Raw genomic sequence first — 16483 nt, forward strand, 5'->3', positions numbered from 1 at the left:
GCGAATGCATGAGACTTGAGAGCCCTGTGTGTTTCGAAACACGTACGTGACTCTCAGCACAATCAATGTGGCTTTCACCGTGGTATTCAATACCTGAGTGTGTGTGTGTGCAAGACAGAGAGATAATTAAAGTGTATGTGCAAGAAGAGAGAGTTAGAATTAAAGAATATTCGTGTCAGAGAGAGAAAGCTAGAGTTTTAGTGTCTGTGAGAGAGAGAGAGAGAGAGAGAGAGAGAGAGAGACAGAAAGAGAAAAAGAAGAGTGGTATGTTTCCTTACAGTTGGAACCAGCCGTCGTCATGGTAAACCTGTTTACTGCCGGGATATCACTGGTTTCCTGAACATAAGGATTTTTAAGTTGCCCTCCCACGAGCCTCCCCTACTCTATACAATCCATCTCTCATTCCATACTTCCTCTGCGACTCCATCCACCCATTCTTTATTGACATGCACCCTCCCCTGAGGATTTATAGCAAATGTGTAGGTGAATCGTGTGGTGGAGGGGTGTCTGATAGAACAAGTTCTTAGACGATTTAATAAAGGTCAATATGTTCAAACTCACATGTGAAAAAAACAAGCACATGCAACACACATGCATGTGCACATACATCCCTGGTTAAATCTATATCCCACAACAGAGCTGTCTCCTGGGTGTGTGTATTGATTGATTGTAGATGATGTGAGGTCCAGGGCCCGGTGATCCAGTACCCTTGGGTCCAGGATGTAAGAGGAGGAAGCAGGGTACAGGCCCTGTGAGAACATGCTGACAGCGCAAGACGTCTGCTTTATTTCAAGAACTCATGCCACGTCCCATCAGGGTTATTCGTCATGGAACTTAGGTGCTATCGGAAATTCTAAATTCCAGGAATACAGTGACAGTACTACCGGGCATGTGTCCACTTATCTCAGTTAAATCAAAATGTAAACAGCGTGTATGCATCTTTAGCTGTTTATTGCTGTAATAACTCTGCGACTGATAGCGACGGAGAGAAAGCGGTTCTTTAATGTAGAGGGGAAACAGGCCTTTCCATGTAACCATATTAAACGTAAACAATCAGTGTCAACTATAAAATGTTAATCCTGTCAAACATGGTTTTTTTTTGTTTTTTTTGAGTGAGTTTTATTTGTTTAGATTGAGCCTGTGGACTATTTGAGATATTAAAACCAATATAGAAATGTCACAATTTCTATCAATAAGTAAACACAATCTTATGAAACGTTTAGAGGAATGTTCGATTATGTCTATGAAAAGAAGAAAACAAGAGTGATAGAGAAGAAAGGGTTTTGTTTCTCTAAACTATATCATACTGCCCCCAGGTGGTAATGTGCCAGTACAGCATCAACAATATGTTGCCAATCCTATGTCCCTGAAGAGAGAAATGACACTGGATACATTACATTTTGACAAATTACATTTATTCTCACACTGCATCTGATGGGAATCAACTACAAAGTCAGAATTTGCTTACAATATATTATTTACATAAAGCTGTGGTCAAGAACACCAATTAAAAATCCCATTATTGGAATACTTGGGTCTAGTCTACACTGCTCAGGAAGTGCTTCTGCTCTCTATCTACAGTATGAGATGAATTACAGGCACTGGTAATACACACTCCCACACAAACAGACACACACACAGCTTTATGGAAAACAATCCATATTGTGCAGGCCAAAGTGCACTCAATCCAGACTTCCAACAATGTTCTCAAAAAGGGTTCAGACAGAAGGACAGTTGGAAACGGAAGATTGGAACTTTGGAAGCGTTGGAACGGAAGAAGTTGTCAATATGTAACCTAAATAAATAAACATTTTACAAAGAACAAAAACGATAAAAAACAGTTCCCGTTTTTCATGATTTGAGTAAGACCACAGAGGAGGTATACTTCAGAAGTACAACAGGAACAGATTAACGACTCGTAATATTTGTTTGCGTATTGGACAGGAAAACATAGCCCTTTGGCCACACAGAATGTCCTACGGAAGGGACAGGTATCACAGTGTTCAAATCAAATCAAACTGGAGAAGATAACAGATATCGGAAACCACGTGACATGACCCACATTGTCGTTGATACGGCCTGACAGGAGTTGTGTTCCTTCATGGTGGGACAAGACGACGTCTATGTGTCTACAGCAGAGGAGACTGAATGTAGTGAGACCCACTCACACCACACCAAGAACCACAGAGGTACGTGTGAATGTGTGTGTATGTGTTCATGTCGTATTGTGGGCTCTTGACAAAGGGAAATGTTGTCTGTTGCAAAGCTTGCCTCTTCTCCCAATGTTTGGCAGTAACTGGGTTGTGAGTCACAGTCCTTCAGTCTTTATCCTTCACCACGACAGATATATCTGAACACACAGCCGGCAGAATATGGATTCTAGGGATTGTGGGTTGTCGAGACCGTCAGTATGAATGTCTTGCTGGTGGTTAGGGAGAGGGATGCTGAGATCACCCTGCTTGAGATGTGTACCAACCCACCTGGTATCTGATTGACATTTCCAGTCCAAATGAAGTCATGGACACAATATGCTTTCACCTATCACCTCGCATCTCATTTGGGAGACGGGGACTTGCTCTACTGAGCATGTGCAGAGTGAGTTTGTTATCGAGTCATGTCCAATCACAGCCGGGAGTTGGTTAGGCTGAGAGGGAATAAGGAATCAGTCGCTGAGCGATCACAGTGCTGGAGATTGCAGGTCTGGTTGTCTGTAGTGGAAAGTGCTAGTTCCTAGTTCTGGTCTTCTCCCGGAGTCCAGTTCTATCAGTGGACCATCTTCCTTCTGTGCACCTTAGGCCTGCCAAATCTTCACTGTCCGGTCACTGTTACACACACACACACACACACACACACACACACACACACACACACACACACACACACACACACACACACACACAATTTTAGGAAGCAGAAACGTAAAGAAGCAAAGCCGTATAGTAACCCCACAGTTGATCTGCTTCCACTCACTCTGACGCTGTGAAGACATGGCTGCTGTTGGTAGCCAAACCGTTGATGGGGCTGTCGTGTCCCCTCACCTCCCCTAGGGGTGCCAGAGAGTCAGCGTTCCAGAGACGCAGCAGCCCCCCTCTGCAGGCACTGAGCAGCACTGGGCTGCCAGGCACCACCCCCAGAGCACTCACCCAGTCTGCATGGGCGCCCGACACCTGCTGTTTGGAGGGAACGCACCGTGTCAGCGGAGGAGGACGCGAGAGCCCTCAACGTCGCCAGCGCACACAAACACCAAGGCGCCACGCGTGCAAAGAAGGGTTGGCAAGTTAAAGGTGTGCTGTGTTGTATTCTTACATATATTCAACTGACAGCTGATAACGTCTTCACAGCGCGCCCATATCAGAAGCGTTTCACACACTTCACATATCACACACCTGTCACATACCTATACTGTTTCTGAGCCATGTAAAGCATGTATCATGACAGCTCCCTCAGGAGTCCCTGTGGGCTCTTCACGTGTGTGAGGGAGAGCAGGCTACCTGCAGCAGGCGTTTGCTGGTCAGGTCCCATCTCTTGATGCAGGCGTCTCTGGAGCCGGTGTACAGGCTGTCTCCCTGCACCAGCAGGCCCTCCAGGCCCTCCTGGTGGGCAGGCTCGAAGCTGTGGCAGGACGTCACGCTGCCCTGGGCCCCCTCAGCCACCTCGAACATCTGGAACACATGCAGGGACACACACATGTACACACACAGGCACACGTACATACACACACACACACAGGCACATGTGTGAGGGAGGACAGGCGCACACACACACCTACACGTGCCAGATGGCAGGAGTGGTCAGGTCGTGGTGCGTGTACCTTGATGTGGTGGTCCTTGGAGCCTGTGAAGACCACATCCTGACCGTTCCCCATCTGGTCCACCGTGAGGCACATGACCGCACCCAGGTGGCCGGTCAGCTTCCCCGTCGACACAAACCTGCCGAGGGCACAGCAGGAGGTCAGGACGCCACCAGTACAGTTTACAGTTCTAACCAGCTCAGAAAAGTAGCCTTTTACCACACACCTACAAGTGATTTATAACACTACACAAAATCAGTTTACTAACATGAGCTTATCATCCTCAAAGTCAGAAGTAAACACGAGTCAGAACTAGACAGTGTCACAACTGACTGTTAAACAGTTAGGATCCCTGTCTAAGCTACTCTGCTGTATCAGTGTTGAAGCCCAGGCGTTTGGTTCCAGCCTCCTTACTTCCTCAGGTCCCACATGCGGACAGAGTTCCCCGAGGCTGCGTACAGGAAGGACCCCGTGGGGTTCAGAGAGATCTGGTTGATCTGGTTCTCTCCTGGGGGGATCGTCAGGGACTTCAGAGACGCACAGCTGCCCCCTGTGGACACCTGGCCTGAAGACCTGGAGAACACACACACACAAACACATTAGGATAGCGTCAGTATTAGGACACACTAAGATCACAGTGTGTATGTGAAGGCATATGAGCAGGAGAACTCACGTGAGTGTGCGTATACACTTGGCTGAGTCTCTGATGTCCCAGACCTTGATGTAGGCGGTGGAGACGGTGAACACGAGGCTGGAACAGTAGCGGACTGACAACACACTGCTGGGGTGTTCACCCAGAGACATGATCTCCTGCCCGGTCACCAAGTTCCACACCTTACACGTACGGTCTGAAACACACAAACACACACACAGTTTCATAACAGCGTCATAGTAAATTGCCTGTGATCCACAGACAAGGTGAGTGATGGTCAGGCAGGAGGACTCAGTATGTATTACTTGATACTTTATTTCACACGGTACAACGGAAACACAGAACCAAGGGTGGAGGCGGAGGCAGCAGATTAACAGAAAGCAACCTGTGTCGCACTAACAAAGCAGAGTGCAGCGATATCCTGATTAAATAGCCCGCTCTGCTAAGGTGTGCCCCTACTGCGTGATATGACGCGCTGCTAGTGACACGCGAGAGAGAGAGAGAGAGAGAGAGAGAGAGAGAGAGAGAGAGAGAGAGAGAGAGAGAGAGAGAGAGAGAGAGAGAGAGAGAGAGAGATGGACCTTTAGAGCCGGTGAAGAGCAGGTCGTCCGTGGCGTCCACACAGAGGACAGGTTTGGTGTGGCCCTCAGCCACGTGGACACACTGCAGCCTGGCTGCCCGGCTGCCTCTGGGGGCCGACACTGGGTTGATCACCCCCCTGGGGAGGAAACAGGAGCCACTTACATTTAGTACATGTAGTCATTTAGCAGACGCTCTTATCCAGAGCGACTTACAGTAAGTACAGGGACATTCCCCCCGAGGCAAGTAGGGTGAAGTGCCTTGCCCAAGGACACAACGTCATTTGACACGGCCTGGAATCGAACTGTCAACCTTCAGACTACTAGCCCGATTCCCTCACCGCTCAGCCACCTGACTCCCTACCAGGTTAGGTCACCACAATCTGTCCATACAGCTCTGCTGTTATCGTTCAAGTGTTGGACCGATGAGCAGATAGGTGTGACAAGACTGAGATAGAAGACTTACCTGTGACCTTCGAATACTGGAGACTCGTCCAATCTTCAATACAAACACAGAAAGTCAATTTACTTACGGGGGGGAAAACATCAAAGAAGGTTCAGAATAATTTGTATTCAGATGAGTTAACTTAGTTGCTCAGTGTTATACTACTCGCTCAGGTGGGCATGCAGTGGCAGTGAGGACAGTCCCAGCGCTCTTACAGTGGTTTGGTGTCCGAGCCTTTGGCCTTGGCCTCCAGGACAGGGGCCGTGTGTGAAGGGGGAGGTGTGGGCGAGATGGCGGGCGTGTGTGGGGGGGGCGTGGGGGTGTGTGTGGGCGTGTGTCCCCTCTCCAGCATCCTTCTGCGGGTCAGAGGGGAACGCTCCAGAGACCTCTTCTCAGAACCTGTGGGAGACCTGGCTCCAGACCTGCACAGGAGGCGGGGGGGAAGGGGAAGATATAGAGTCAGAGAGAAATAGACAGGAAATTTTCATTTAGTCATTTAGCAGACGCTCTTATCCAGAGCGACTTACAGTAAGTACAGGGACATTCCCCCCGAAGCAAGTAGGGTGAAGTGCCTTGCCCAAGGACACAATGTCATTTGGCACGGCTGGGAATCAAACTGGCAACCTTCAGATTACTAGCCCGACTCCCTCACCACTCAGCCATCTGACTCCCTTTTAAATAGACGGGAAGTGGCACTAAGGGGCATGGCAAGAGGGGGCCTGCAGGGGGGAAATACTGAGGGGGGTGAGGAAGGGGCAGCATCTGAACATTAGAGGCAGGTGAGGGTGTAACTGGACAGACTTACAGGCCAGCTATCCTGGCAGACTGGGCCGAGGGGGAGACAGTGATGTCCCTGTCAAGGGGGAGTCCGGCCGCGGCCCCCATCTCCCCTCCCCCATCCTGACTCCCCCCCAGCCCCAGGGCCAGCAGGGGGGAGGAGAAGTCCCCTGTGGGGGAGTCGCAGGAGGGCTCCCCTGAGCTGGCGTACAGCAGCTCCATCTGAGTCGTGGTCCGCCTGCGGGCCTGTGGGGGCGATTGGTCAAAGGAGTCAGTCAACCAATCAATCAACTACTTTTTCAATCAATTATGAGCTCGGCCTATCAGTGCAGTGGCACTTGATCCAGTACCTTGCTCCTGGGCCTGGACTCTCCACACAGCTTCATCAGGTCAGACGCCAGCGAGCTGGGAACATGGACGAGCAGTTTTAACCTTCAGCCTCCATCACTGTCCTACTGCCTGGTCAAGGCTTTGAGTCATGCTGGAATTACTTTAACCAGCTTCAGACTCTTAGTATTCACACATTTATTTATTAGATTGTTTGACAGGGACAATGCAGTTAAACATAGCTACAGAGCAAAGTTTGCAGCTGATGTGATGCACATAGAGTTTCTAGCAAAAGCTAATTTTCAACTCCCGTCCCTGGATGAGCCTTTCTACAATAGCACATAATAAAAACAATATACAATTTTAAAAATACAGAATAAGAAAATACACATTCAGAACACACACATTCTAGGAACTAATTCGAAGGGTACACAATGCAATTGTACTAATTGAAAACTCATTCACGCATGACGAGGACATTTACCTTCCCTCTGCAGCAGGACTGGGTGTGGAGTCATCACCACTGCTTTCATCTCCGTTTTCTGGTCCAAGGTAACACCAGGAGGAACATACACAGTACCGGGTTACAGACTGCTCCAACAGCTTTACAACACAACATCTCGTCTAAACAATAAAACTGCATCCTGCATGTAGAAAATCATAACTTACTACTGGAATCAATCATCTACAACCATAACTTTTAACATAGACCCTTTGCATGTTCTGAGAGTAGGCAGTGTTTTCCAGACTCATACAGTTTGGGTTTCAGTTCTGAATTTCACACACACACAGGTCAGAGGTCATACGTCTAGTATAGTGCAACGAGGTATGAGCTAGGTGAGATTAAGGCCAAGATCAAATAAAACCAGTTTTATTAGTCTGATGCAGTCCCTCCATGTGCATAGTCTTGTGGCGTCCATCTTGACAGGGTACAGTAGTAGTGAGTGGGAAGGGAGGGCAGGGTTACAGGTTTAGGATGGATATATACACCACACCAGCCAACATTTTAAGCTATTTTAGAATGTTTGCAAATAGCCTAAAATATATAATATGTAAAAAATATGTCCTGGCTGTTGGACATGAGCTCAGCTTTAGACTAGTACTAATCTGTAGTAGTCAGATCCTCATAGGCGTCTGACTGGTAGTTATCCACAGAGACAGAGAGAGAGAGAGTAGGGGGCACACACTCTCATGCACCTCATGGCATTGTTATTTCAATAACCGGGTTAGTCTCTGATGAAGGAGGGAGGCTGGGGGAGGCTGTGGAGGCTGGATGGGGGGGGGGGGGGGGGGGGGGAGTGCCATGCTCTCTGGGACAGTACTGTGCCAGTCTCAATTACTTACCCACTGCTAGGTAACCTAGCTCTGTTTTAATACAGCCAGACAGAAAAACAAAACAACAAAGAAACCAAAATCAGACGTCAAACCAAAGGTGCAAGACCGCTCACTTTATCTTCCAGTTCAGCCTCAGGTCTCTCTCGTTAATGGTCTGCTGTTTCCTTCATCAATTAGTACTTCCTTGTTTTAATCAATTCCAAAGACACAAACAAGTAAATTGTGTTCTGTTGAACTTTTCCAGAGAGCAATAAATCTATACCGAGGCTGAACGCAAAATAAAGTGAAGATGAAGAGGTGGTTGAGCGAGTGAGTGTGTGTGTGTGTGTGTGAGTGTGTGTGAGTGTGTGTGAGTGTGTGAGTGTGTGTGTGAGTGTGTGTGAGTGTGTGAGTGTGTGTGAGTGTGTGAGTGTGTGTGAGTGTGTGTGAGTGTGTGAGTGTGTGTGTGAGTGTGTGTGAGTGTGTGAGTGTGTGTGTGAGTGTGTGTGAGTGTGTGAGTGTGTGTGTGTACCTTGCAGAGCGTTCCCCAGCAGAGCGTCCAGCTCAGGGTTCAGCTCAGCCTTCTCCTTCAGCATGTGGAACAGCAGCTGGTTCTGGGTGGCGCTGTTGATCTCTGTCTGCTTCAGTCTGCCCTCCATCACCTTCACCTGAGACTCCTTCTGAGCAGCCTGGAGACCCTAGGGTTGGAGGCGGGTTAGACACACGCTCGCACACGCCAAATATAGTCACACACACGTGGACTCAGCACAGCGCTTAATTGCACACACAGACACATGGGAAAAAGGTACCTTGTTGATTGCCATGGAGATGAAATGGTCCAGGAGGAAGCGAGCCTCGGATAGGTTACATGAGCTGATCACCGCAATGATGTCCACCGTGTCACCTTCCTCCTACAGAGCAGCACATTCATCATCATCCTCCTCCTCCTCTTTATGATCCTCATCATCATCCCCCTCCTCATCCTCACACCTTGGCCTCCTCCATCTGCATGATGTTGGCCTGGCACTCTGCGATGTTGTCGTTGATGTAGTCGATGTTGGCGCTCAGAGACTCCAGCTCCTCGTTCAGAGAGCCCAGGGACCGGTCAGCATCGGCCCCCTCCGTGGCCAGCTTCTCCCTCCTCCTGGAGACCTTCTCCCTGCGCCTGGTCAGGTCCTCACGTTGCTGGGAGAAGGACGGGGGGGGGGGGGGGGGGGGGGGGGCAGAGGCCATGAAGTCACTGAGCCTACATTACAGCCTGATGCAAACTTTAGTTTAGGTAAACACAAACTGTAGCCCTCATCAAGGTCTCCACATTGAGGATTTGCTGTGGGTGGTGAAGATCCTGGTGTCAGTCACGTGACTGAACTGTGATTGGCTACCTTGAGGAGACGGTTCATGTCGGCCTCCATGTTGGAGATGGTCATCCTCTGCATGATGATGTCGATGACGCGGCGCTCCAGAGACTGCCACTTGGCCCGGGCTGTCCTGGTGGAGTAGGCACTGCCCATCCTCACTGGAGACTTCCTGCTGCACGGGGCAACATAGAGGTCACACACACACACAGGGAAATATGTACACACACAGGACATTGACAGGTACACACACAGGCGAGCTGGTGTCTGTACCTGGTGCCGTTGGGGGCCGTGATCCCAGCAGGGTGGAGCCTCCCCAGGGTGGGGGAGGGGCGGTGGGAGAGCTCCTGGAGGGGCTCTGGCAGGCTCACCTTCCTGCTCACCTTCCCTGAGGCCGGCCTGGCCTGGCGTCTCAGAGCAGTCACCTGGAGGACACACAGCTGGTGAGGCCCACCATCCCAACCTCACAGGCAGAAAGAGGCTCAAGCCTGTCGTTAACTCCCAACTACAGCACTACCTCCAGCCCAGGCCCCAGCACCAGACCCCAGCCTCAGCCCTCAGCCCCCGGCCACAGCCTCAGCCCCCAGCCCGGCCCCCAACCTCAGCCCCCAGCCTCAAGCCTCGGCCCCAGCCTCACCTCCTCAGTCTTCCTCCTCAGGATGAGCTCCTGCTGCCTCCTCTGAGCCTCCATCTGTCTGAGCTGGTGCTCCTGCCTGCGCTGGTCCTTCTTCAGAGAGGCGATCTCCCTGTTCCTCCGGCACTCTGACACCCTGCTCTTCTCCTGCTGCTCCTTCATCTGACGCATCAGACCCACCTGAGGAACACACCGGACATGACCATCACACGCCACATGTTTACACTACACCAGACCATGTGACCATGTGACCACGTATCTCCCCTACCTTGGTCTTCTTCATCTCCGTCACGTCCTGCTGCAGTTTCTTCAGCTGCTTCTCGTACTGCGACTGGTTCTTCAGCAGGCGCCCGTGCTCTTTCTGCGCCGACTGCAGCTTCTGCATCTCCTTGTTCATGGAGCTCAGCTTCTTCTCGTACTCCGCCTTGATCTTCTTAGCCTTCTCCTCCGTGCAGGTCTCCACAGAGCCTGGGGGGGCAGTGTGTCGTTCCAGAGTGTGGTTGTAAACGTGTGTGTGTATATAGTTCCACAGTGTGCATGTGTGTGTACATAGTTCCACAGTGTGCATGTGTGTGTGTATAGTTCCATAGTGTGTGTGTGTGTGTGTATATAGTTCCACAGTGTGCATGCGTGTGTGTATAGTTCCACAGTGTGTGTGTGTTGCGTACCCATGTTGTGCAGCACCCTGTCCCTCTCCAGCTGGGTGTCTCTGATCTTGCTGTGCAGCATCATCAGCTTCTGCTCGTACTGCTGTTTGAGCGTGTGCAGGCGACGCTGACTGTTCTCCAGCTCGTCAATCAGCTTCTGCTTGATGGCAATCTCACACGTGATGTTGGCCAGGTCCGCCTGGAAGTTCTCTGTCCACACACACACACACACAGATGTAAGGACACATTGACACCCAGTACTAATCGCACAGACACACCTCCACAGACTCCTCCTCCCACAGACAGAGAACACACATGTACCTTTCTCATCCAGTTCAGAGTCCGACTCGTCGGAACTGTCCTCTGCCTCCATCTCATAGTCCTCTTCCTCTGCCTCTGCCTCGTCTCCTTCCTCATGGTCACTAGTCTCCTGTTCACACACACACACACACACACACACACACACACACACACTCTTGGCATAAGAAGAGGGTTGCCTGATCCCTGATCATGAACAGTAATTCATAAAGGATGTTGGACATACCGCCTCCGGCTCCTCACTGCCTCTCTCCTGCTCGTTGTCTGGGACCTCCTTGATCACACTGCAACACAGACATGCTGACGTTACACATCCATCCCCCCCACAGGAGCACGACAAGGTTTATTCACACAAGGATCAATTAACTGTAAACAATACATCCGGTTAGAACCTTGATCAGAACTCAAATCTGTGGTGTTGGTTAGGAGAATCACCCTTGGGGACAGTGTTAGTAAATGATTGAGTCCGGTCACCGATTGTGGCTCTGGGCCACCAGCAGCACTAAGGAGGGTTTGGGAGATGCTAGGGAAGGTAGGTCAATGGTGCGGCACAGTAGCTAGGTAACTTCAGCACAGCTAGGCAGGTGATTGGTTTAGATGTTCTGGTTACAGGGATTGACAAAGCACAGAGCGTAGGGGTGAGGAGGGGTGAAGTGAGAGATTGTGAGTTGGCTCCCCCACCTCAGGACTGACAATTACCTGAAGGAGCAAAGGCTATGTTAGTTAGGAGAGGGATTAGTTAGGCTTGAGAGGGAGGAGCAAAAATATACACACAATACTATAAGAGGAGGGGGGGGGGAGAGAGAGAGAGAGAGAGAGAGAGGGGGGGGGGGTGGTTCAAACCTGGCAGGTTTAAACTCCTCCTGGTGGCTTCTATCCAAAAGCAGCAGTCTTGTGGGTCAAAGGTCGGAAATGATGGGGGGGGCAGGGATGAAGATGAAGGTGGGGGTGAGGATGAGGATGGAGGCAGGTTATCCAAGAGGAGAGAGAGAGAAAGAGAGGGAGAGAGAGCGGCAGAAGACAGACCAGGTGAGCTTCAGAGTGTGACACTGTTACCGTCCGCTGGATCATACGGTGTCTTTCTACGACTGATCTAAGGCTACAGGACTGCTGCCAACACAGCGAGCCGATGCCACCAGACCAAAGAAGGAAACAGAGAGAATGGGAGAGCTAGAGAAGGATATGGAGAGTGAGCGAGGGGAGAGAAAGGGACCCGTGTGGATCTGGAACATGATGGAGCTTGTTAAAAACTCATCATCATAACTGTTGTCATATTTGGGTGATTAGAGGAGACATTGGGAGGGCAGAGCCTAATTACCCACAACACACCAGGACATGCTTCCTCACCCTGGCAACAGTGCAAATCCCCCTGGCCCCTCACCAGTCTCCTCTAACCCCCCACGTCACCTCCGTCCAACTAACAGTCTCAGACGGATTAAAGGCTTTGTTCAAAGATAAACTAATGTCTAGTTTACTGGGTGTGTTTGCATGGTTGTATGGGAACATATATGTATATATACTACACATAGCTTGAAACCATAAATAACAATTTAAAATCACAACACAACAGTTCACAAAGGGCACCATGGCAATGGACAATAACAATATACACACACAGAGAGAGAGGCGCCACAACAACAACCGGCTACAGTGCAGACTTCACCTCTTTTTCTTCTTCCTCTCTTTCTTCTTGAGTTTCTCCAGGTCTTTCTTGGCAAGTTCGATGACGTCGTTGGCCTCTCTCTCCGGGGCGAGGAGGGCGGGGCCTCCGTAAAGGGAGGAGCGCGTGGAGGCGCGGGAGAGGTTCTTCCGAAGACCCTCGTTGACCGCCTCGCTCTCCAACAGCTTGGCTCTAGGCGGTTGAAGAGGACACCCACGTCAGCATACAGGGCTGTCACACAGCCAGCGCCCAGCGGTCACAGTACAGTTGTGTTTATAGAAACACTGCTGCGGTGCATTTTACCTGAGCTCCTCAATCTCTTTGATGTAGTTCTGAATCATGTTCCCAATTTCCTCATTGCCCTCACCTGGAAACAGGACACAAAATGAGCTTAGATTCAAAAAAACTCTTCACTGAGCATTTGGCCCCGTCCCTCTCCCACCAAATGCTTCCAAAACACTCCTCCCCCAATCTCCCCTGGTCCTCCCCACCTCCCCAGTGCTGCGTCCCCACAGGAGGCGTACCTGCCCTGGCCAGGGTCTGGTTGACCTGGTCAGACACCATCTGTGTGAGCCTGGCTCTCTGGGCGTCGATGGTCTCCTGCATGGCCTTCACCCTCACCCTCAGGTTGCTGTTCTCCGTCTGCAGCATGGAGTTCTCCTGGACCAGGTCGTTCATGCCCTCCATGCCGTCCTCACCCATCGTACGCTTGCCCTGCTCAGGAGAGACACGGGGGAGAGCAGGCGTCACATTCACCCAGGAAGTAGAATACTCCATAGAACACTCAGGAAGTAGAATACTCCATAGAACACTCAGGAAGTAGAATACTCCATAGAACACTCAGGAAGTAGAATACTCCATAGAACACTCAGGAAGTAGAATACTCCAGAGAACACTCAGGAAGTAGAATACTCCAGAGAACACTCAGGAAGTAGAATACTCCAGAGAACACTCAGGAAGTAGAATACTCCAGAGAACACTCAGGAAGTAGAATACTCCAGAGAACACTCAGGAAGTAGAATACTCCAGAGAACACTCAGGAACTGCAGCTGATTCAACAGTGATGGTAAATGTACTTGATTAAATCTGTTCTCCCTCTATTCCTCGACCACAACCTCAATACCTTCCTCTCTCTTCCTCTCCATCCCCCCTTCCATCCCACCTCCATCCCACCTCCATCCCTCCATCTCTCCCTCCCTCCCTCTCACCGTCCTGTACTCCATCAGCTCCATCTGCAGCCGGGCTATCTCAGTGCGCAGGGCGCTGATCTGCTGGCTGGCTTTGTCCTGGTTCACTATCACCTTGTTCTTGATGTTCCTGGCTCGGTTAGCGTACTTCAGGGAGTTCAAGGTTTCCATGAAGTCACGGTCAGACGGGCTGATACATGCTATCATCACCGTTTGGCTGTGAAAACACACACACAACATGCACGTAAGAAAGCAATCATTTGACTATAGGAATAATTACAATTGACAATTGTGAGACTAAGTAGGCTAGATTATCAGGGATGATGATCAAGGCACAATTGCATATTTAATTTACAGCATATACAGTAGGTTTCCACAATTCATTTCTTTCCACCAGTGGGGTAGAACATAGGAGCAGCGGACAGGAAGTTCAGAACGGCAAACAGGAAGTGAGACATACCTGTTTCCTCCCAGGGAGTCCTGTAACAGCCGTGTGAGTTTGGAGTCTCTGTAGGGCACGTGGCTCGACCTCTTGCTCCTATCTCCCAGAGCACTGATCACGTTCCCCAGGGCGAGCTACATCCCACAGGACAGATAGGAGAGAGAGAGAGAGAATGGATGTTTGGAAAGAGGATTCTGGCGGGAGTTGATGAGAAAGTTGTCAATGGAAGGTGACCATGCTATGGGTTGCTCCAGAGTCTTTCATTCATTTCAACAGGGGGAATGTCCCTGTACTTACTGTAAGTCGCTCTGGATAAGAGCGTCTTCTAAATGACTAAATGTAAATGTAACAAAAATATGGCCATGACATGTTCCAACCAGCAGGGGGCAGTGTCACTCCTATATAAAGCTCTAGCTACCAAGATAACAGGTGGATCCCAAATATGACCAGTTACTGTACAAGTGCCCACTATGCAACTCTGGCTAGCACTTAAAACTGTCTAACACAAAGTGTTCAGACCAGTCTGGCCCGGTCCAGTCCAGTTAAGACCAAACTAGTCCAGACCAAACCAGACTAGTCCAGTTCAGTCCTGTCGTACCAGTCCACAGTTGATGGAAATGCCCTCCTTGGCTCGGTCCCCTGTGGCCCCAGTCCTCTTCAGCCTCTCAGAACCTGCCAGGTCCACAAAGTGGAACTTAGCCGTCAGCGTCTCAAACTCGTTCATCTCTGACGAGCCGTTGGCCAGGCGGTTGTCTGTCTCGTTGTCCTGGAGAGCAGATCACAGGAGAAGGGATTAGAAAAGTACAAAACAGACAGCAGGGAGATACTGCAAACAAGCTAGCCTCCGACTCATGTTCAGTAAGACGTCAGTTAGTCAACGACTTTTAATAGTGCATATTGACCACAAGTACAGAGGCTCATTGTAGCTGTGGATAAAGGCTGTGTCGTTGGGGGATGAGGGGGAGTGGAGAGTGATATCATGCCCAGCTGTGATCTGGTCCTGGGGAGCTGTGTGTGGGAGGTTGGGCAGCCCTGGTTCTGGTTGGCTCCAGTCCGGAGACCTCCAGCAGGCTCCAGCGTTGTGGAGCCTGTGTGTGTGATGTGTGTGTGTGTGATGTGTATGTGACGCGGGAGTGCCCCGTACGTTGTCGGGTGCGCAGACGCGGACTTGGCACAGGTGGATGGTAAAGATGGCGTGGGAGCGGGAGCTCTGGGCGTTCATCTGAGTGCTGGCCGTCGAACGACACAGAGCGCCCAGCTTCAGACACTGCATCATCTGTTAGAGGAGGAGGGAGGGAGGGAGGGAGGGAGGGAGGGAGGGAGGAGGGAGGGAGGGAGGGAGGGAGGGAGGAGGTAGGAAAATGGCTTCTTAGCTCCATGAGAAACTTTCGTTTGCTTGATGATAAACATTTATGCCCATTACTTTCACACGAGAAAACCACATTTTCTCCTTGTCCCACTGGTACAGACTACAGGCTCATGATCTGCTTTCATCTCTCCCCCCTCGGCCGTACTGCTCCTGGGTGTGACTGGCTCTGACCTCAGCCTCTGAGGCGATGGTGCGGGTGGTGACCCCCACAGTGTAGATGCCTCCAGTGGCGTCCTCGTGGATCTTGACGTGGGACTTCTGCTTCCTGGCCTCCATGTCTCTGGTGGAGTCGAACAGGTCCAGCACCTCCTCGTTGTAGAGCTGGAGGGAGAGTAGGGCCAGGAACACGGGAAGTCAGGACTTGCAGTAGCAACAAGGTACTAACAACGATGAAAAAAACTACCATAACATAGAATGCATAGTTTACCAAATTCAGTTTTGCTACTATTAAAGATCACAATGCTCTTTCAAGATCATCATCTACTGCCTAACCTGGGAAGGTCCTTAGCCCTAGTCTCTATACTACCAGCACTGTGCTAAGCTTCGTACAGTACCTCCAGGAACTGGGCGTTGATTTTGAACTCGGGGCACTGGTCTTCCCTGCTCCGAGGCCGCCTGCTTGCGCTCCTCAATGCCCCGGAACAGGTGGCTGACCGCCCGCGGGATGATGCCCAGCTCATCCTCACCAACGCTCACCGTCAAACCCTGTGCCCATGGTGTACGTCTTCCTGAACCAGTCTGCAGGGGAGACGGAGGATGGGAAGGGGAGAGAGAGAGAGAGAGAGAGAGAGAGAGAGAGAGAGAGAGAGAGAGAGAGAGAGGAGAGAGAGAGAGAGAGAGAGAGAGAGAGGAGAGAGAGAGGAGAGAGAGAGAGAGAGAGAGAGAGAGAGAGAGGGAGAGGAGAGAGAGAGAGAGGAGAGAGAGAGAGAGAGAGAGAGAGAGAGAGAGAGAGAGAGAGAGAGAGAGAGAGAGAGAGAGGAAAAAAGAG

At 50.6% G+C, this 16483-nt stretch overlaps 1 protein-coding gene across 1 annotated transcript; it reads right to left on the minus strand.

Moving 5' to 3' along the window:
- Positions 1-1427: 1427 nt before the first annotated feature.
- Positions 1428-16175, minus strand: LOC136960458 (kinesin-like protein KIF21A). The gene is made up of 32 exons (XM_067254961.1): positions 16050-16175; positions 15667-15816; positions 15271-15402; positions 14725-14892; positions 14145-14260; positions 13706-13901; positions 13022-13211; positions 12801-12864; positions 12501-12689; positions 11681-11728; positions 11064-11121; positions 10841-10949; positions 10541-10729; positions 10141-10340; positions 9876-10052; positions 9512-9663; positions 9266-9413; positions 8874-9068; positions 8693-8794; positions 8416-8581; positions 7054-7111; positions 6593-6647; positions 6271-6488; positions 5681-5887; positions 5487-5519; positions 5024-5160; positions 4464-4638; positions 4205-4363; positions 3812-3929; positions 3492-3662; positions 2971-3170; positions 1428-2822 (listed from the first exon to the last, which is right to left on the minus strand). The coding sequence occupies exons 1-32, from the start codon at positions 16173-16175 to the stop codon at positions 2792-2794; spliced, it is 4437 nt and encodes a 1478-aa protein (XP_067111062.1). The 3' UTR covers positions 1428-2791.
- Positions 16176-16483: the final 308 nt, after the last annotated feature.

Source organism: Osmerus mordax, chromosome 17 (genome assembly GCF_038355195.1).
Source record: "Osmerus mordax isolate fOsmMor3 chromosome 17, fOsmMor3.pri, whole genome shotgun sequence".
Classification (NCBI taxonomy): Eukaryota; Metazoa; Chordata; class Actinopteri; order Osmeriformes; family Osmeridae; genus Osmerus; species Osmerus mordax.